General features: G+C 41.7%; 1 protein-coding gene across 3 annotated transcripts in view; it reads right to left on the bottom strand.

Moving 5' to 3' along the window:
- TBC1D30 (TBC1 domain family member 30) overlaps window positions 1–22321 on the bottom strand; it is a 78680-nt gene that overhangs the window by 14137 nt on the left and 42222 nt on the right. For all 3 annotated transcript variants that reach the window (XM_058673515.1, XM_058673516.1, XM_004582996.2), the window contains 7 exons: window positions 19900–19961; window positions 19392–19457; window positions 17508–17633; window positions 13769–13954; window positions 9374–9542; window positions 6653–6821; window positions 3724–3829 (listed from right to left, as the gene is read on the bottom strand). In XM_058673515.1, the coding sequence (XP_058529498.1) occupies window positions 3724–3829; window positions 6653–6821; window positions 9374–9542; window positions 13769–13954; window positions 17508–17633; window positions 19392–19457; window positions 19900–19961 (884 nt within the window). The remainder of the gene's footprint in view (window positions 1–3723; window positions 3830–6652; window positions 6822–9373; window positions 9543–13768; window positions 13955–17507; window positions 17634–19391; window positions 19458–19899; window positions 19962–22321) is intronic.

The raw sequence follows: 22321 nt of genomic DNA, 5'->3' as shown, positions 1-22321 counted from the left end.
ATAAAATAAATCTTTAAAAAAAAATTATGCCCAGATTCCCAAAATTTTTTTCACAAAAAAATGAATCCACTTTCATTTATTTTCACTTTATTTGAAAGACAGAAAGAGAGAGACAAATCTTCCATCCCCTGGTTCATTCCCCAAATGGCCAAAACAGCCATGGTTGAGTAGGGCCAAAGCCAGGAGTCCATACCTCAATCTGGCTCTCCTACATGGGTGATAAGTGAGCCTTCATCAACTGTCTTCCAGGATGCATATGAGCAGGAAGCTGAGTCAGAGGCCAGAAAGCCAGGACTTGATACATTAGACAACCTAACTATCCCAAGTGACAGCTTAACCACTTTTCCAAATATCTGCCTCCAAACTCAACTTTAAATTGAATTTTCCCATAAACTAACTTTCTGAGGTTCCCTGGTAGCTCTCATTCTTTCTGGTAATATTTTCAGAGCGAGGAACCTCCTACCTATGGGCCAAATAGAACTTATGGAATCTTTTGGTCTGGTCCTGCCAAGGCAACTGCAGGCAGATTCAAAATTCAGCAATTTGTAACAGGCTGATTTTGACATTTAGTTTCCTCTCTGTAAAGCTGGTTTTAAGACACTATTTAAGCATTGTCTAAAGCTCATCCACCTGTGTTAGAATCACCCATAAACCAAATGTCCATTTTTACTTACTTATTCATTTATCTTCTTGCTTATTTATTTATTCATTTATTTATTTGAAGAGGGAAAGTGAGACAGAGAGATTGCCCTTCTACTGGTACACTCCCCTTATGCAGATAATAGCTACAGCTGGACCAGGCCAGTATCAGGACTAGAACACCATCCAGGTCTCCCATGCGGGTGGCAAAGGTCCAAGTGCTTGAGTCATTACCTGCTGCTGCCTCCCAGGGGGCACAAGCAGCTGGATTTGCAGGAGGAGCCAGGGCTTTAGTCCATAGTTGTCAGTATGGGATGTAGTCATTACAAAAAACATCAAAACACTAGGCCAAATGCTTACCCTGAATATATATGCATTTTAACACAGTCCTGAGATGTTTCACATACAATCATATTTGAAAATCCCTGCTTTAAAATCTAATGTCCTACAATTCTGTGTATTCATTGAACAATTTGTTCTTGGCATTATGCCAGGTGTCATGAAGTGTAACCTATTGTTAAGGTATTCACTACCTCCTCAGGAAAAACAGACAAACGTACTTGGAAACATTCTATACAATATCAAATAACTACTGGCATTAAATCAATTGTTGGAAATCTTTAGTACCAAAAGAGTGCTGAGGAGGCAGCAACAGTGACAGCTTTCAGAGGCTGGATAAGGGTAGAAAAGAGGGGGTCAACAGGATTTTTCACAGATGGTGTATCTGGGGGAACCATGGCCCACAGAGGGTCTGGGCAGCAATAGAGCTGGCACCAATGCAATGACTGCTGTTTGTGAAAAGGCATGTCTACACGTGTGTTACAGTGTGAACAGGATTTGGCACCCCCCAACTTACACAAGTGTTTAAGACCCAAAGTCTTACATTAACAGTTAATGACTTAACACCAACAATTGACAGAACAGAAGTTTGAATCAATTATGATGTCTAAAGGTGGGGTCTCTGGGAAAAAGACTGGATTTCATTAGGTTGCTAATTGGCTGAACCACAAGGAGGATAGAGGGGAGTGTGCTCCCTGTGCTTTTCTGCTTCCTGGCTTACCCCTTGCACGCCATCCACCAGACACCACCAGACTAATGGGGCTACCCAGTCTTAGACTGCGAATCTCCAGAACTGTAAGCCAGAAAAAAAAAAAATCAACCTTCTGCCTTCCCAAGTGGCAGCACTCAGGTATTTTAAGGTAATGAAAAGCTGATTAACACAGATGGAGAACAGATAGCCAAAGCACATCCCCAATGTAATCTGCCTGAAAACAAACCCATTCTCCTCCTGTCTCATACTTGCCATTTCTCCTAAACCAAAAACTTGTCAGCTGTCCTTGTCTGCCCCATTTCTTTCCTCATGCCTGTATTCATTTCCCATGGCCAAGCCCAGCTAGCTTCACCTCTAAGTATTTTTCTGTTCAGTTCTGTCTCTGCCCTTCACTGCCTCCTCCAAGACCTCCCACTGTCAGACCTGACCCTTCTTTCTTCAAAGGATTGTCCAGGTAGTTAACATAAAACACAACCAACTTCCATCCTGTTCTTAAAATCACATTCACAGCTCTTCTCACCTTTCCAAAGGTATACATACAGAATCCCTTGGATGGCAATAAGCATGCTTTCACAACTGCCAACCTAAGACAGAGAGTCTGGGCTCTCTGCCATGGGTTGTGGTCTCCCATGCCCCAGTCCCTGAATGGTAAATGCCTTGTGGTTTCACTCACACACCACACAGTATTTTATCACCATGACTTTGCTCACACCTCTCCCCCAACCACACAATACCCCTCTGCTCTGCACCACCACCTCCCCCCCACACACATTCTTACATGCTTATACACCTCAGTATATACACACACACATAACATACATACACATACAGCCTAGCCAAGGCCAGCTCATCTTCAAAGGGAAAACTAGACATTCATTCTCTCAAGAAAACTTTTCTTGACTCCCTCTCCCTTATCTCTTCCCTCCCAATCCTCGACTCCTGAACGGACTTAGGTTGTCTTTTTCACTCAGTCCCTAGCCCCTGTGAACACCTCTCTAGGTGCACTTTCCAAGAGACAAGGAGGAGACTATATCTGCATCGTGAGAGACTATAAGCTCCCTCAGAATAACCCATGTTCTATTTTCTTTTGAATCCTTAGGACTTTCCATGGTGCCAGACATCTAGAGATGCTCAGTAAACTCTTGTAGACGCTAATTCAAACCTAGTAGATGAGGATGAAACAGTTTATTTACTGGAGTTAGCACGAAGGAAACAGGAGGTTTCAGTGCAGAACAATGAAATGATGAAATGAGGACAACTATTCTAGTAGCGAAATGCTGACTGCATCAGAGCAGAATGGAACTCAACACAAAGGTCAAAACTGAAATGAAGAAAAAGGAGAAAGAAAATTACAAAGGGAAGAAGCTCCAGGGACAACCTTGGGCATCACCCGCAGCTGCTCAGTGGTAGAAGGAACAACAATAGAAATGGTAAAATCACTGGAAGAGAATGAAGACAAATTACACTGCAGAACCTAGTAGGGGAGGGCATTAACAACTCATGCATCTTTCCCAAACTGTCAAGCTTAATGACTTCTCAAACATGATGTTGGGAGACTTTGGCCGGCCAAAAATTAGCCAAGCCCTTCAAGTCTTTCATAACGAAGTTCATAGCTTATATGTAACATCCTGAGATGAAAATATCAACAAAATAAAGTCATTGATTCAGTTCCTCTTTTATTTTGAATAATTCCATTCCCCAAAATAATATTCCACTCCACTTGTCCTCTTTTAAAAAGGTGAGGAATCCGATTCAGAGCTCAATTTACTTTTACTTTTCTTTTTTTCATTTATTTTTATATCACACCCACTAATGTTTCAGCTACACAGTTTGAGTAAAAGTCACAACCAATACAAGTTAGGCATTTCTTCCTTTCTCTTGTGATACAGATTCTTATCAAATCATATACAGGCTGTTGGGCCATTGACCAACATCTGAAGAGTGGCCAATGGCACTTCTCAAGAAAAAACCACTGGCTTTTGCTATGGCTGTGGGGTTCCCTGAGGCAAGGCAAGCCCTCTTTGTCTGCTCACCTGCATCAGTTCATGGCTCTGCAGAAGATCGTTCTCCAGCATCTCCTGGGTAAGGCGCCCCATGGTGCTGTAGAACTCGTCTGCTGTTTCACAGCATTCTATCTGCCTGCAGGAAGACAGGACGAACAAAAGGCTTACCTGAGAATCTGTATGCTGCACAACAGGTGGGTGGCGCATACACAGAGGATGTGCTGTCTCTTGCCATCAGATCAATATAATAAAAAAATCAATAAAATAGAAAACAAAAATCCTAGGCTAAACTCATACTTCTGTGTGCAGCGAAAAGACAAAAGTTTCAAACAGAACTAACGTAGAGGCACTTGTCACAGAATGAGTTGCATCTTGTGGCTAGCATTGTGGTATAGCTTGTTAAGCTGCCACCTGCAATGCTGACAACCCATATGAGTGTTCATTCAAGCCTTGCTTGTTCTATTTCCCATCCCACTCTCTGCTAATGTATCCGGCAATGCAGCAGAAGACAGGCCATGTATGTGGGCCCCTGATATCCATGTGGGAAACCAGAATGGAACTAATTCCAGGCTCGTGGCTTGAGTCCAGGCTAGCCCTGGCCATCCCAACCATCTGGAGAATAAAGCAGTGTATGGAAGAGCTGTCCCTCTCTCCTTCCCCCTCCAACTCTGTCTTTCAAATAATGACATTGAAATAAAATAAGCCGCATCTTTCCCATACAGCTCCATCAGTTACACAGCCACACCTGTTACATCTTTATTGCCTCCATATGACACCTGCTCTACCTCAGATACCCATCAGTGATCAAAAGGCATTACCAAGCAACCTGGTACCAGGGAACCAATGATGCTTCATAGGTAATCTGTCAGTGTTAATCTACAAGTAGTTCATATTAATGGGCAGAAACCAAAGCACAGCAGAAGGAAAAGACGAGCAACGCAAGAACTGCAACGGCATACGTCTTCCTTCTGCAGGATGCTCCATAAGCAGAACATCCTGAGTTCTCAGGGCCCTACTCCTTGGTGTAGATTTCATTCTGTCTCTTGTACCCAGTTCAGCATGTAAATAATCTTTCTCCCGTAATTTGTGTGGCAGGTTGGTCTTTCTTCTGCACAAGGGATGGCACAGAGAATATCCATAGCAACACCAGGTATTTCCATTTTATCTATCATGAGGTTCTTCCTATTGCAGCATTACTCTGTTTGCCCAAAGCCATAGAACATCTGCTTTTACATACACTGCTGCATAGAGTCAACCAAGAAAAACTGAGGTGAAGAAACCCCGTGGCAACATCATATAAACAAATAAATGAAATACTCATTAAGGAATTATTACAAAGATACAAAATAGTATGTGGGCAATGAAAACTGGCTAAGTTTATCCTGGAGTGGGTTTGCAGCAGGGGGAGAGATAGTGAGGTGAGGAGAAAAAAAACAATGTTTGGGATGAAGTTTGGAAATATGTTCTTTAAGCTGATAAGGAACGAAAAGCATCCCAAAGACCCAGATCTCCGTGCTTTGTTTGCAAAATTGTTAAAAACACTAAAAGTCTCCCAGGAACAAGTTGTCACAAATAAAGAGGTAATGCAAAGGCTTTCTAAACAAAACATCATCCGTGATTTATTAGCTTCCTAACATATCACTCATAGCTAATACAGAAATATTTAAATCCTCTCTGCTTCTTTTTATGTAAGATGTATTCATTTTTATTTGACAAGCAGATTGTAAAAACAGAGAGGGAGAGAGGTCTTCCATCCACTGGTTCATCTCCTCAAATTGTGGCAATGGCCAGAGCTGTGCTGATTCAAAGCAAGGAACCAGGAGCTTCTTCCAGGTCTCCCACATGGGTGCAAGGGCCCAAGACCTTGAACCTTCCTGCACTGCCTTCCCAAGCTAGAACCAGGAAGCTGGGTCAGATGTGGAGTAGCCAGGACACAAACCAACACCTAAATAGGATGCTGGCACTGCAAGTACAGGTTTAGTGTTCTACACCACTGCGCTAGGCCCTCTCTGTAGGAGAATGAACGTACCTACAGGTTCATTCCACAAATACCCATGACAGTCAGGCTACACCAGGGCTGAAGCCAGGAGCCTAGAACTGAAACCAGGTCTCCCTCATGGGTGGCAGAGACAAAATCACTTGAGCAATCACTGCCTCCTTCGCATTAACAGGAAGATGGAGTCAGGGTCAAAGATTAGTATAAAAACCCAGACACTCCAGTGCAGAACTCAGGCATCTCAACGGTGTCTTAACCATGAGACCAAAAGCCTACCCCACTTCTTTCTCACATTACCCAAAAGGTAAAACTTTAATGTAACAGTCATAATGTATTACAGATGAATGAGACAGCCTATCTTTTTCACCTCTGCTACTATTAAAGGTGTAAAAAAAAAATATGTGGCAATGTTTCGGCATAAAAGATTTCAATACAGAATTAAGTTGTGACCAAAGTTCCATATGTTCTACTGACTGTGTCCCTAATACCATGCTGGATATCTTAAACAAATTACCTCATTAATTTTATCACAGTCCAGAAAAGCAGAACAAAACAAATAACAAAGACTCATGAATAATCCAAATAGAGATACTAATTATCTCTAGCTCTTCCCCTTTCTCTTCCACCTAAGTTCCTCTCCATCATCCCAACAAATGTCCTGAGAGATACAGACAATGAACCAGCCAGGACACAAGCAAGATCTTCAGGGAGGGAGGGTTGAAAGTAGGGGAAGAGCGGAGAACCCACCAACCTAAGGAAGTCACATCCACATACTGCACCTGTTCTTAAAGTCAAGGATGCACCAGCTGAGACCCCAAAAGGCTAAAGCAACTGTAAAAGGTCACAACTTTCTCTCCTACTCTTATGTAAATTTCACCGCCTTGCAAGTATAGCGCAAAAGTGGTGAAGGCTCTCACCACCACAGAACAGAACAAGGCACGAGAGAGCAGGGAAATCACTTACTCTCCCAATTTTGCCCAGATAGCCAGTGCTACCCTTAGGATGATTTCTGATCCTTCAAAGAACACTGAGTCCCAAATCTTTAACACTGTGTGATTAGGGAGGCATGTGGCAAACAGAGTCAGAAACCACTGCATGGTGAAGACGTTCGTAAGTGGCGGCTCGTATCCACCTGAAACAAAGCACACACGTGAATCCTCAGAATGGATGATCTGCTGTGTAAGTAACCCCTTCCATCCAAAGGGGCTAGGCTTCCTGACTGATTTCTTCATCTAAGTGCTGGTGCTTTCTGCTTCTGGAAGAACACAAATGCACTGAATTACAATCTCAGTGACACGCATTTCACAGATTATTTATGGCTCTCTAGAAATCTTAAACTTATTTTGGATCTACCTACTGTAGAATGCTGAAAATTAAAGAGAGTTTGCTTCACCAAAGACAGGATTAAGGCAAAGTATTAGTGTCTCAAAAGCAAATACCAATCACATATGAATCATGAGAGTTTTCATTAAAATAAGGAGTAGCAGTAAGATGTGACTTGGGATACTGACATCCCATATCAAAGTACCTGGATTTGAGTCACAGCTCACATCCAATTCAAGAATTTTGTTAACACACACCCTGGGAGGCAGCAGTGATGTTTCTTGTACTTGGGTCCTTGGTACCCATATGAGAGACCTGGATTCCAGGCTTCTGGCTTCACCCTGGCTCAGTCATGGTTGGTAAAGCATTTGACAAATGAACATGCAGATGGAGGATCTACGGGATGTGTGTGTATGTATGTATGCCTTTCAAGCAAATTAGCTTTTTAAACTAAAAATGTGTAAAACAAAAACAAAAACTACTAGATTTTCTGAAAATCTTATAAAATCCATTTTTTCAAATACTACTGAAAAGAATATAATTGCTAATTATAAATTACCTATTGTTAGATTATACTTAAGCATCAGGCCACAGTGGAATCAAAGCAGAAATCACTAATAGATGGAAAACCCTGAAATATTAATAGATTACGAACAACAATCAAGTTTAAAAATGCTTTTAACTAAATCTGTTTAAGGAGCTGGGACCTGACACATTTTGAAACTTCTGATATTACTAACAACATAACACTCTTTCCCTCTTGAGATAGCCAAGTTTTAATGAAATTTAAAAATTAGGTAATTGGGCGTGGCCTAGCAGCTAAAGTCCTCGCCTTGAACACCCCGGGATCCCATATGGGCGCTGGTTCTAATCCCAGCAGCTCCACTTCCCATCCAGCTCCCTGCTTGTGGCCTGGGAAAGCAGTTGAGGACGGCCCAATGCATTAGGACACTGCCCCCATGTGGGAGACCTGGAAGAGGTTCCAGGTTCTCGGCTTTGGATCGGCGCGCACTGGCCCGTTGCGGCTCACTTGGGGAGTGAATCATCAGACGGAAGATCTTCCTCTCTGTCTCTCCTCCTCTCTGTATATCTGGCTGTAATAAAATGAATAAATCTTTTTTAAAAATTAGGTAATTGGACTGATCCTCCCTCGAAATTACAGTCAGGGAGACAAATCACCCAAATTTCCTTGCTCAAAGGTTAGGTTCTGAGGGTGTTCTCACAGCCAAGTACAAGGTGCTTGAGGAAAACCACCTAGCTCAATGAAGTGTGTCCAGCATGGAACAAGCAAGGTTGGTCTTCTTGGAAGAAAGGTCATGAAATCCATGCAGGGGCACTGTTTCCGTGCACACCAGATCAAACAAAAAGACCATTCAAATGACCAAGAAAGAAATGCTTAGAGACACCTATGTGCAGATTAGATCTTCAAAATTCTTTATACTATGTTTGCAGATTTAACAGTGTGAGGTCAAACTTGGCTGGGAATGCATTTTCTACAAAGGATCCAGTAATCACTTACAGGGAACACAGGAACAATTTAAATTATTTTCCTAATTTATTTGAGAGGGAACAACAGACGAGAAAGCTGCCTCTTGCTGGTTCACCTCTCAAATGTCCATGGTAGTGCATGCAGACTGAGTCAAGCTGAAGGCAGGAAGCTGGAACTCAATCCAAGACTCCAATGTGAGTGTCAGGGTTCCCAATTCTGTGAACCATCACCTGTTGCTTCTCAAGGTGTGCATTAGCGGGAACAGAAATCAGAAATAGAGTCAGGGCTCAAACTCAGGCACTGCAATGTGGGTGTGAGTATCCCGGATTGGAGGGGGTCTGAACCACTAGACCAAATGCCCAACCCAGGAAGCACAGGAAGTTCTGACAATTGTTTCTTGTGTCCTGAACATGGCCAGAGATAGAAAAGCAGTGAGTATAATTTGGGTTATCTGCTTAGTTTCTTCTGATAGCTGGATGAAATCTACCAGGCACTGTATTCCAATGCAGACAAAAGCATGTTTGTGTTAACCCATATGTGCAGCTCAGTTTCAGTGAATCCCTGAGATTCTGGTGCCAGCTAATGGTGGCTTAGCTGTCTAGTAAGAGAATGTCCTATACAATACATAGAAGACAATATGTCATTTCAACAGTTAATCTAGTAACCTGTGAAAGGTTTAGACTACTGATTCCATATGTGACCCTACGTTTTCGCTTTTTGGCTTGGTCTTCTAGAAATCTGAGCATGGAGTTGCACAACATTCTTACCAATAAATACCTGAAAACCTGTATTTAAAGTTTAGGCTCAGCCACATGGTGAATGGGAAGGGTGAGATGTTTTCAAAGGAGGAATAGCACTGAGTCATCACTTACCTCCACTTTCTTTGTTTGCAGTTTTCTGCAGCATATCCAAATGCTGTGACAACTCCGGGAGCTTCAATCTCAAGAGGTCTCTGAAGACAGCCATATCCACAGACAATGCCTGGAGATTATTGACAAAGTAGCTTTCAGGAAGCACTTTATCAATAAGGTAAATCATGATCTGAAGAAAAAACACAAAGAACAAGACCGCTTTGTGCAAACCATGATTCCAATATATCCTAAATAGAAAGAACATATTCAAATAGAGAAAACGCAGTCAGCGAAGCTCATCCTTCACACGTGCTGAAACCAAGTGTTCTAGATTTTAAGGCTCATCTACACCCCAAGTGCAGAATAAGCAGCAGCACCACGTAACTCACTCAGACCCACAGTCTGCTGCTGTCTGGAATTCGGAGAACCTGAGCCCACCTCATGCGGCTGTGGGTGCAAAGCATTCAGCAGCCGGGCAAGTCTCCATGCTTCCTCCTTGAGATCAGCAGTTTGACCATGTCAGCAAGAAACCAAGAGCTAACCCCCCTCCCCATACAACAGCCGAGGCAGGCCTCCAAAGTAACTTCCCATCAACATGGGTAAATAGAACAACTGGTGCTGGCCTTTCACCCACCTTTCCTCTCTTGGGAAAATGCAACTATGTTTTGTTTGAACAAATGGCCCTTTTTCAATACATATATTTCTTTCATATGATTGTCACATGAATCTTCCAAATTGCTACTTTCATTTTATTCTTCTATTTTGTGTTACCTTTTCTCAAATGTCAAGAACCACAAAAATGACCCAGGAAAATACAAACAACCTTCTGGATGTCAATCTCTGTTCCTTGCTCTGTGAACAGGCATGCTACATCTACAACCAGCTCTGGAAAGGATTAGCTCACTCCACAGAGCACCAGAAAAACAAAATTAAGGAACAAATCATAGCTGTCTCGATATGCTGAAAAAAACAACAGCCTAAACCTCTCCCTGCACTGCCTGCATCCTGTAGAGGCATAACTGTCCCAGCTGTTTCCACCTGCTGCTAATGGCCTGGGAAAGCAGTGCAGATGGCCCAAGTCCTTGGGCCCTTGTACCCACGACGTGGAAGAACCAGAAGAAGCTCCTGGCTTTGGATCAGTTCTGGCTGTTCCAGCCATCTGCGGAGTGATCCAATGGATAGGAGATCTCTCTCCTCTCCGAATAACTCTGCCTTTCCACTAAAAATAAATATATGTCTTTTTTAAAAATCACTGTCTCCTATTTTTGATTCTTAGGCTACTTCAAAATTCTATTAAAAAAAAATCTCCCAGTCTTGTTGAGGAACCATTCATGGGCAAGTCCAAGGAGACTTACTTAACCTGTTGTTAAGATGGAATTTTCCAGGGAGGGTCAGCCACTGCACTTCTGGTGCAGATGCCCACGACTCATATGAGAGCATATGACTCCAGTGGCTGCCTCTGGCTTCCTGTTAATTCAGATCCTGAGGAAGAAGGGATGCCTCCAGTAACTGGCCCATGTCACCTCCCTGGGAGACAAGACTGCGTTCCTGACTGTGGCTCCCAACTTTGGCATCATCCCAGTCCCAGCCATCACGGGAAGTTAATGAGAGAATGAGAGCTTTGAAGGCACGAACTCAGCAACAGGAAAAGGAACATGGCAAGTTCTTCAAAAACTTCTTGGAAAATGTGTGCTATGAAAAAGACTACACATGGACACTGTGCACTAACATTAATTTATCTTTTAACTCCACTGGTCCACAAACTTTTTTGGGAATTTTTATTTAGTCTGTGTGGAGGGAGGGGTGTGGCAGAGCAGGGGCTGGGGAGGTAGCAGGGGTGGGGTGCCCTGATGAGGACCTACCCCTCCATGGCCAAGAAAAGAGGGATTTTCAGGAACATGAAGACAAATTTAAGAAAACAGTCTGTCATTTATCGTACTCTGCATCTAAAAACAAGTTAAGCAGTAACCCAAAAAAATTAATGTCTTTATTAAGAACTTACAATTTCTCAAAATTACATTTGAAAAAAAGACACAAAAAGTTATCCTTGTATTTTTTGTGACACAATGAAATTTTGTCTGTTGTCATCTCAAAATCCGATGTGAGCTCACTCATTCCACCCACTCACGGATTTCAAAGATCAAATATTATACCTTTTTTAAAAAGACAGAACGATTTACATTTTAACATTAGTTGCTAAGGATGTCAGTTGCTAAGAAAAAGCAGTAAGTGCTGTGAAGCAATGAAAATGGCTCACTTACCCCTAATAAGTTATATATGAACTAGTAAACTAGTAATTATGACTTACAGAGACCAAAAGAGCTGAAAAAACACTGGGACCCATATTTTACTTAGCTTAAGAACAGTTTCATTATGAACCTGACCTTATTCCTCATATTAAATGCCTAACCACAAGATCTACACTTTCTCAAATGAGGATGATGTCATCTCATTGCATAGGGCTCATTTTCTTCGAGCAGAAATTAAAATAACCTCAGCTTTACCTAATACCTCCTTAGGAGAAGTTTTAGTTTCCTAAATTGCTGTGCTCTTTCACAGTTTGACTGGCATGTACACTTTCTTCCCCAACCCACCCTTTAATCTGAACCACTTATTCCAACTATTCGACAGAACATGTCCTATTTTATAGTCAGGCAAGTCACACTGAGGGACAGTGGGGGGAGTGGTAACTAGAGCTGATGGACTGAATAAACCAAAGTGTTTAACAAAAAAAGTCATGTATTTGTCGCTCCCTTCCCCTTATTTGATGAGCAAGGAACTTAAAAATAGTTTCCTCAAACACACGAATGAAAAAAAGTGAAAAGGTAATTGCAGATTTAGATCCTGTCAGGCTGGTTATTAACTAGGTCCACAACAGAGAGCAGAATGCCAAGGAGCACCTGTTCATTCTTCCAGACCATATTAGTCAGTGATTGAGAACAGCACTATTCAGTCACAGAGTTGGGCGAGGAAAGGTCTTGAATATAAAGGCTTAATGTGCACCTCATCTATCATAAGTACTGAGATCAACAACAGTTTAAAGCCTCAGATATGAATTGGGAACCTCACAGTGTGCTGAGTAAATAGAGCAAGGGCCACCCTCCACGTTTACAAGCTTTCAATCCTTCTAAAGACTGTATTTCTGGTGACTTACTGAGTTATATTCAGACAACTAAGCTTAGATAGATATGAACCCACCTCAACGTGTGAGAATTTTTAACAGAGATCCAGGCATCCAAGGTTAAAACATTGTAATTCATTTCCAACACATTTTTCCATGCAAACATCTTCCACATTCACTCTCAGCCTACTTCCTCTACACTTTGTCTCAAAGATATGGCCAATCAGACAATGCAACCAGAATTAAGTTCAAATGCTATAGTGAGTGATTTCTCACAAGACCCCTGGGACTCCCACCCCCTGGTAGTCACATCTCTGTGTAATCCCTTCCTCTCGAGAAGAAACCAGACTTGAAGGGTGACGTCAAACAACAAGACACAAATCTGTAACTTAAATGCTCTGCCTTGGCTGCTCTCTTCTCACTCTCTCGGGGATGGAAGACACCAGGCCGTGATGGAAGAGCTCATGTATCAAGTCATCAAAGAGGCCTGAGCCCAGTGCAATGGCTCAATTGGGTAAATCTCCTCCTCCAATCACCTGGATCCCATATGGGCACTGGTTTGTGTCCCGGCTGATCAACTTCCTATCCAGCTCTCTGCTTGTGGCCTGAGAAAGCACCAGAGGGTGGCCCAAAGCCTTGGGACCCTGCACCCAAAGGGAGACCCAGAAGTTCCTGGTTCCTGGCTTCAGATCAGCTCAGTTCCAACCATTTAGGAAATGAAACATGAAAGATCTTCCTCTCCGCCTTTCCAATAAAAATACATAATTTTTTTTAAAAAAATAAAAGACCTCCAGGCAACAGCATTCCAAAAGGAGCAGCCATTTCATTCCAACAACCTGTGAGGAATTCAATCTTGTCATCAGACAACAGTCAGAGAAACAATCCCGACAACAAAGCCTCCCTTGTCTGAAGTCCAACCTTCAGATGAGACCACACCCCAACCAATAACTCCAAAGCTGCAGTGATTGGACCTAGAGTCAGCAGACTTAAACACTGTGAGATCACACAGGTCTGCTCTTTTGAGCAGCAAATTTGCTACAGAGCAATGAATAATTAATGCAACTAATATCTAACTTGAAATATGTCTTGTCTTAGAATAAAAACATATCTCCTCCCAGTTGGCAGCTCCATGAGTCTGTCACTTGCCTTGACTGCAACGTGGGAGAAATGCTATCATAGGCAGCTACAAGGGTGTAACAGACACGGAGGAATGGGCTGGGGGGCACCCAGGAGCAGAAAAGAGTCTCTGACTTTCAGAAGAACTTCTGTTACCTTGGCAACGGCCTGATACTCACTTTCAGTGCGTCGCCTTCATTGCCTTCCATGACCTCCAGAATTAGCGCAGCCAGGATGTTAAAGCCTTGGCAGTACCCAACATTTTTGTTCCACCGGGCATAGGCTAGCAGCACTCGCTTCAACACAACCCTGTCCTGCTCTGCCTCCTGGCCACAGTAAGAGCTACAGCCTGTACGGTGAAGATCCTGCAGTGGAAGAAAACAAAACTTACACACATGATTCCAAATACTCTCTCCCAAAACAAATAGTGTCAGATAGTTCTCTGCCTCACCATGAAATAGAACAAAATTAGCCACATGCATTAAGTGTTTAAAAGATGTTTTATTATATTTTTAGAATTATATCCAGAAAATCTGTGAAATCTAATCTCTTTGTATTAACAGATTTTTAAAGTATTCCAGTAAAAAGTATTTCATTAATTTTAACCTTTTTTTTTTCAGTTTTCTATTTCCTAATGTTTTCAAAATATGTTTTCTAAAAGAGATGGTCAAAAAGATTCTCGGGTAAGTTTTCCATGAAAACAGTTCCAGAATGTGTGATGTGGTTTAAGCAGCGTGTTCACTTAGGCAGCTTCCACGGTTGAACTGTGGTGGCTCTATAGCAAATGACAGACATAGACATACAGACACAGACAATTAAGGGTACTTCCCATTTCTGCCAAGAGCTGTTCCGAGCTACCTTGGGACCCTGCAAGTGAGAAAGGCATCAACCGCAGGCTGACCCAGTAGAGCCGGATCTTGAATAGTGTGCCTCCAGATCCGTGAGCCAAAACAAACCTCAATTCATTAAAAGTCATTAAAAGTCATGCTGCCTCAAGTATTTCATTGCATTATTACTAAGGTGATTCAATTAAAAAAAATCAGTTTCATCAAAATGGAATTGCTTGAATGTTTCAATCAAAGTCTTTTCAACACATGGATAAGAATCTAACATTATTCCCTTCTCTAAAACACTACTTAGCCAGAAGAACCTTAACTAATAAAACCAAAATGCAAAAAAAAAAATACAATTTGTACTTCTCACATAAAAATCCTTTGTCTAAGACAAAAAAAACCTATTCAAATTGTTTTACAAATTAGTGTGAGAAGGACAAAAGTAAGGGCAGCTTTCACCCAACTGAAAGGATGCCACTCGGGATGCCTGGATCCCCTAGTAGAGCACCAGAGTTCAAGTCTTGGTTCTCCTTCCAATTCTAGCTTCCTATTAATGCATACACCGAGAGGCCACAGCGGATGGTGCAAGCACCTGCCAAGCCAGTAGGAGACTCAGCTGGAGTCCCAGACTCTTACTTCAGCTTGAGCCACTTCCATATACTGCTGCTACTGCAGGAGTTACCCAGAGAATGGGAGCTCTCCCTACACAGCTGTCTCTCTAGCTCTATCTGCCTTTCAAACAAAGAATGAAAATAATAAGTGACAAAAATCTTTGCTGTATTTTCATATATAATGAAGGGAATAGCTACAACTTAATTACAGAGGAGACACTCTGGTTTTCAGGAGCTAGAGCCATTTCACTGACAAAACACTCACACTACAATTAGAAAATAAATGATTTTCTTTATATGATTGCCATAAAAATGTATACTGCCTCAATCTGCAAGTCAAACAGAAAACATTTCACATATGAAATACTTCATCTCTGTGAAACATGCCACAATTCCCCATGAATAGCTGAAACATGGACAATGCAAAAGCTTTTTGGCGTTCAACACAAATGCTCAAAATTCAGCATTTGTCCAAAACAAAAGTTATATGAGAAAGTGGCTCATTTTATTTAGCACTCTCACCTTTAAAAAGTCTTCAAATGTGCCCTTTTCAATAAAATGGCCATTTTGTGATGGCCAAAATTTGGGTGAAACAATTTTACTTTTAAAATTCCATCTGGTATGGGTTCAGCATGGTAACTTAGCAGCTAAAGTCCTCTGGGATCCCATATGGGTGCCAATTATAATTCTGGCAGCCCTACTGCCCATCCAACTCCCTGCTTGTGGCCTGGAAAGCAGTCAAGGATGGCCCAAAGCCTTGGGACCTTGTACCCACATGAGAGACCCAGAAGAGGCTCCTGGCTCCTGGCTTCAGATTGGCTCACCTCCAGCCATTGTGGCCACTTGGAGAGTGAACCAATGGACAGAAGACCGTCCTTTTTGTCTCTCCTCCTCTCTGTATATCTGACTTTCCTACAAAAATAAAATCTTTTTTAAATTCCATCTGGTAAAGTTGTTGGATGTATCTTGGCAATAGGATGCTGGACTGTCTGCTATTGTCTGTAACTGCAATGTCAAGATATACTTCAATAGCAGAATGATGGACTTATGACTGCTTATGAAGATCAATACTACTGTAATAATATAGGGGAAATAAGTTGAGGAGAGGGAATCTGGGGAAGGCATAAGGGAAATCCCAAAGCCTATGGAAATGTATCATAAAGTTAAAAATAAAATAGAAGGGAAATAAAATAAAATTCCATTTGGGAATGGGTGTCTCTCCTAGCCATTGAGATGTCTTCATTCCACACAGGAGTTCTGAGGTCAATTCCCAGCTCTAGCTTGTCACCAATACAGACCCTGGGAGGCACTAACAAAAGCTCATTCACAAGGATCTGGACCTAGGCCAGCCTTGGCCACTGCAAGCACCACCAGCCTTGGCAGTGCTCATGCTCACCTGCATACTTCTTGCTTGGGTGTCTCTCTCTCTCCCCACCCCCACCCCCACCCCATTTTCCTTTTTCTGTATCTCAAATAAAACTAGCTTAGCACTACACTTCAATGTATTTATATAAAACCATGTTCTAGAGCCTTATATAAGAGGACAATACTGGGATTTAGTGGAATTAGCATCCCCTTTAGCACCAGGCAGGTGATATTCCAGGCAGGTAAACCACAGCTGCCTCCACAGCTGGATTGATCCATTTGGCTTACAGCAGACTCACCAGTCAACTTAAATGCCATTAAAAATGGATAGTTCAGAAATGATCAAAGACTCTAATAAGAGTCAAATGATTCTAGTACAAAGTATAGTTAACTTTGACTTTCTCGGTGACTTTTATGTCAAAATCCAGCTGGCAGCATTGACCCAATGAAAGGAGAAAAGAGGAATCTCCTATCATATGAAAAAGATAAACTGAATACGAGGGGAAACTCACTCACATTTTCAACTTGTTGGCAACATATAAAACGAAGAGAACTTCATAGTCAAGGTTTCCAAAAAAAACCATTAATAAGGCTGGCATAGTGGTCATGGTGGGTTAAGATGCTGCAATGCCAACAATTCATATGAATATCACAGACATCGCATAATGCCAGTTCAAGTTTCAGCTTATCCACTTTCAATTCAATTCCCTAATAATGTGCCTAGAAAAGCAATAAAAGATGGCCCAGTGCTTGAGTCCCAGCAACCACCAAGCTCCTAATTTGGGTCTACTCTCGCCCTTGCCACTGTAGCCATTTAAGGAATAAACCAGTGGATGAAAAAATTCATTCTTTCTCTCTCTCTCTTTCTCTGTATGTGTGTGTGTTGCGTGTCTGTCTCTCACTTCTCCCTCTGTAACTCTACCTTTCAAATAAATAAAATAAATCTTTTTTAAAAGCTGTTAACCAATGAACTGCAGCAAAAACACACACAAAAAAAGTTAACATTCACACCATGATGTAGAAATCACTTGATCCTCTACTCAGGAAACACACAGCTCTTAGACTGGTCCTTCCATGTTAGGAACTTGGGCTAAGTTTAGGGACATTACCTTGACTATCTGAATTCCCATCGAGTCATCGTCAGGATTACTCCTCTCATTGAAAGTGAAGCGCATGGTTTTGTCCCAATCAATGGCTATACTGTGCAAATATTGATCTGCCAAGGTCAGCCAAACCTAAAATATCACAGAAAGAAAAATCTTAAAATAGAACCCATAATTCACTTTTATTATAAAATGCTGTATTCAACATGAAAATGGGAATAGCTTTTTGACCATATATATCTCATACATAGAATCTATAAATTTGTGCTGTACTAAACTGCACCACTCAGGGTCTTTCCCTAATTCTTAAAATTTACATTTGTCAATTATTGCTACTATGCACCAAGCAACAATCTGGGCATTAGGAATACATTACGAAACACACCAAAAGGATTTTCCAACTTTACCTAAGTTCATTGAATTAGCTATGTAATTTCACAAATGCATTTTACTTAACTTTGAACTGCTCTCTTTGTTTGGTCAAGAGCCACCAGTGACTCAAAGCACAGCTCCTGTTCCGTCATGCAGCCAGCCTTTGAGTCACGCCTTCCTTACACACTCTTACAGAGCTAACAGATGGGTTCCCATAATGAATAAATTCTTTAAAAAAAGTCATTGGATACTTTTATTCATTTAATAATCTTTATCAGAAGCATTTCAGTATGCCATTCTAACATACACCTTGAGCAATTCTCCAGGTTAAACTGCCAAGAGAATTAAGACTGGTTAAACAAATTAATATGTTAACCATGTTTTTCAGGCTTTGGTATTTGAATATAATGTGGCAGAAATAATATGGATTAATATCTCCTGTCAGACTTCTCTCCTAGGCATCAGAATCATCTCTTCAAATACTTTGATACCATCAAAGTAGACACCTAACAAGCACATCAATCTAATCAGATCCAAACCTAGTCATCTAATCCACCACCACCCCAACTAGATACACACAGGAACACGCAAACATATGCACTTGCTCTGCCCATGTAAGCAAACAATAACTCTACCCTTCTTGCTATCCAGACCAACATCTTGAAGTCATTCTTGGCACCCCTCTTGCACTTTGTATTCAATCCAATGGAACGTCATCTCAGTTAAGCCTTGAAAGCATATCTAGAATCTGACCGCTTCCCTCTATTTTCACTCTCGTAATCTTGACCCTTATCTTGCCTGAGTTATTCCAAGTCTACTACTGGTCTATCTGTTTCTGCATTGTCTCACATTAAGTCAGTGGCCAGAGCAGTCTGCAGGAAATGTAAGTCAGATCATGTCACTCCCAGTTCAAACTGCCCAATGCCTCCCACCCTGTACTGAGCGGAGTTCCAAGTCCCATTAAGTCCACAAGGACCTACTAAGCTTCCACTTGCCAACCTCCCACATTTCCCCTATGACTTCATCTCCTATTACTTCCCCTTTGCTCCTTGTGCTCCAGCTCCCCTGGCACATTGATTTTGCCTGAATAGGGCACTGGCCCCAGTATGTCCTCTGTCTGCCATGTCTCCCCCCGAGTAGTTGCACAGCTGACATGTCAGCTCCTTCAGGACTCTAAACAATGTTACCTTGCTGCTCCACTCCTGTTTCACTCCACATCATTATCCTTACTTTTTTCTCTGCTTTATTTCTACCTCTGATGCTTATCACCATCAGATATACTTTATTTTTATGCATTGTAATTTCCATGAGGGCAAAATAGTTGATCGGTTTGTTTTTTTTTCCCCCCAGGACAGGATCTGGTACAGCAGATATGAGCAATGAATACCTACTGCATGAACAAGTAATGAAGAGACAGGTTTCTAATTACTAAATTTAAAATATACTTTTTGACATTACAGATCCTTTAAAGAAATATTGATAATCATTTTATACTCTGGCCCTAGGAATCCCTCTTACCTTTCTCCTCCATTCCTTGGGTATTCCAGTGGATAGCCTGGCAACAGCCTTGAGGGCATCATACCACTAGGAACAAAAACGGGCATCAGGGATGGACAATAGGAACCAAGCTAAGCCCTTTTCAATGTTCTGCCCAGCCTGACACCATAGAGGACAATTTGTTTAGCACACAGGGACAGTCAAATATTTCAGCCACAGTGATGATCCTTCCCAGCGCCATTCCCGTCCTTCAGCACCCCATCACAGCTGTGACCTATTTTCAGCACACATACAATGGTTGAGAAGCTCTGGTTCAGAAACACAAGCATTTGTTTTTCAGATCTGTTCACACTTGCATCATTAGTAGAAAGGGCAAAATTCTACATTGCAAGTATAAACCCAGGACAATTTTAGCTTTTAAGTGTCTGAGACTAGGAAAATGAAAAGCACAATTCATTTTGAAAATCTATCAATGCACACTACTGGTACTCCAAAAAGGTACTGCTTTCAAAATAAAAAACAAAGTTACCTGCTGAAAACCATTTTTACCTAGAGATGGCTCAAGTGTGAACTTCAGCTTCGTATCAACCCCTGAAAGAAAAATGTATAAATAGTTATTTTTGGAGACTATATCAAGTTACATTAAAAATAACATTCTACTGAATCACAAAATTTTAAAACATGTTCACATTATATTTTAATAAATTTTGTTCAAAGCAAAAGTAACTATATTGATAGGTAAATACCTTACAGCAACAGAACTGGAACTTCTCATAGGACAGAAAGTCTTACAGCTGCCCAGAGGAGTGAAAAGGCAAAAAAACCCAAAAAACCAAAAAAGCAAAAACTCTCTCTCTCGGAGTCATACTGTCCTCCATTTAACTTTAGTTCCTAGACTTGAACAATTAACTTTACAATGAGGACAACTGTGTCTATCTCAGAGGGTTGTTGTGATGATTAACTGTAAATCACCGAACATAGTGTAATTAATATTTGTGAAATTTAGGAAGATAATTCCCTGCTCACAAGGTTCATTTTTCTAGGACACTTGCACGAACCAAAACTACTAAGGAAACTTCAGTATCACACCAAAAGCTAAAAAATAGTATCACTGTCTTCAATCATATGACCTATCACAATGCCATGTAGAGACTTTTCTATATGTCAAGGATTATATATATATATATATTCATTGAAGATGAAACAGTGTGTCATAAAATAACAAATCAAAAGCTAGAAATGAAACCCTAATCCCAAATAATCTAAAACTTTAAACTTCTCTGACTCAGACCAAATCTATGTACTAAAATAATGGGAAAATTTATAGACTCTGAGTTTAACATTTAAATTGGGCTTTTATTCAGAATCTCAGATTTATGTGCTATTATTGAAGCAAACTAAATGACATTATTGCCAAATTCCACAAAAATATAGTTAGATTTAAAGTTGCTATATATTGTTCCTCTAAAATTTTGAAATCAATGAGAAACTTAAAAGTCACTTTAAAAAAATATTTAGGACTCAAGAGTTCAAGAACCAAGATAGATTCAATATTACCAATAATATTGTTTCATATATTACAAAAGTCAAATGATGATATGTTTGCTTCTAAAATATAACGGCCAATTAGGCGAATCCTAAACCTCACCACAAGTTCCAGTGGGGACTTGGTATTAGTAGGAAAAACTTTGAGAATTTGTAAAATAATAACAATATTAATGAGTCTTTGTAATGACACATATAACACAGAGACAGTCAAGAAGCTTGAAAGCCAAGTATCTAATCTGCCCCAACCATGGCAGCATACAGATGCCCTTCTCGGAGCCCAGGAGGAGTGCTGTAAATGCATTCAGAGTCCTATATGTCTTAAATCAAGCTGTGGGAGAGGATCTCAGGCATCTAATCAATGCCTCGATAACTCTTTTCAAAGCTTCAAGGTCAAAACCACACTCCGCCTGGAGACTCATAGATCAGGTTTTCTTCTCTGCAGGAATATTAAGAATCCCCACGTATTTCCATCTCTCAGAGCAGGTTTAAATAAAGTCCTGACCCAGGGCAGAAGGGACTACTACAGAGCCTCCAGCTCCAGCCGGCGATTTCACTTCACAAAACAACCTTGGGAGGCTGCTGTCCATTCTCGGGGTGCTGAATGCGGGAGAGCCCGTGACGTTTAATAGGTGGTAACAAAGAACCGAAAATGTGGCCCTGTAATGACTGACTCCTGTCGCCCTCTATAGAAGCCTTGGTTTCCTTGTATGTGTGACTAAACACACCCCTCTGACATTTTCAAAGCACCTGCTGGGCATCTGGCTGATTGCCTGCCTGTCTGCCTACCCATGCCGGGGTTAGTCAAAAACACAACTGTCTTCTCATGATCATAATGAGTCAGAGGATTTAACTGGAATTGATCATTTGCCGCCTGCTGCAACAGCTTAAATCAGGTCATTTTCAGCCCCCTCCCCCCGCCTCCTTCTAACTGAAACGGGAAGCAGAGGGTTTAGGTTTCATCTGATAATCACAGCTGTTCGGGCTTCAGAAATACAAATCACCCACTCTGAACGTGGGAAAGAGATTTTTTTTTAAAGAGGGTAAAGGAAGACGGTGAATAAATACTACAGTCTCTGAAACCAGACACTTCCGTGGAGAGAAAAACAAAGAAACCACGAGGTTGGAAAATGTGCCGACGCGTTCCACGCGGAGGGACCGGTTCGCCTAGCCAATTTCCCGCAGCTCCCGACAGCAATGCCCTCAAGGCGCTGAGACGCCGGAGGTGGGGAGGGCAAACCCGCCTGGAGTCCAGCTGGTGCCACTCCTGGGACATCTGAGCGCAGCGCGCCGGTGCGAGGACAGCTAGCTCCCCGGTAGCCACTCCTTGCCTGAAGCCTCCGAGCCCAGGGGCCAGGCCTGCGCTCTTGGACGCCCAGCTGGACGCGGCGGGGAGGGGCTGACGC

This window comes from Ochotona princeps, chromosome 15 (assembly GCF_030435755.1).
Source record: "Ochotona princeps isolate mOchPri1 chromosome 15, mOchPri1.hap1, whole genome shotgun sequence".
Lineage (NCBI taxonomy): Eukaryota > Metazoa > Chordata > Mammalia > Lagomorpha > Ochotonidae > Ochotona > Ochotona princeps.
This window is presented reverse-complemented; position numbering and strand designations above follow the sequence as displayed.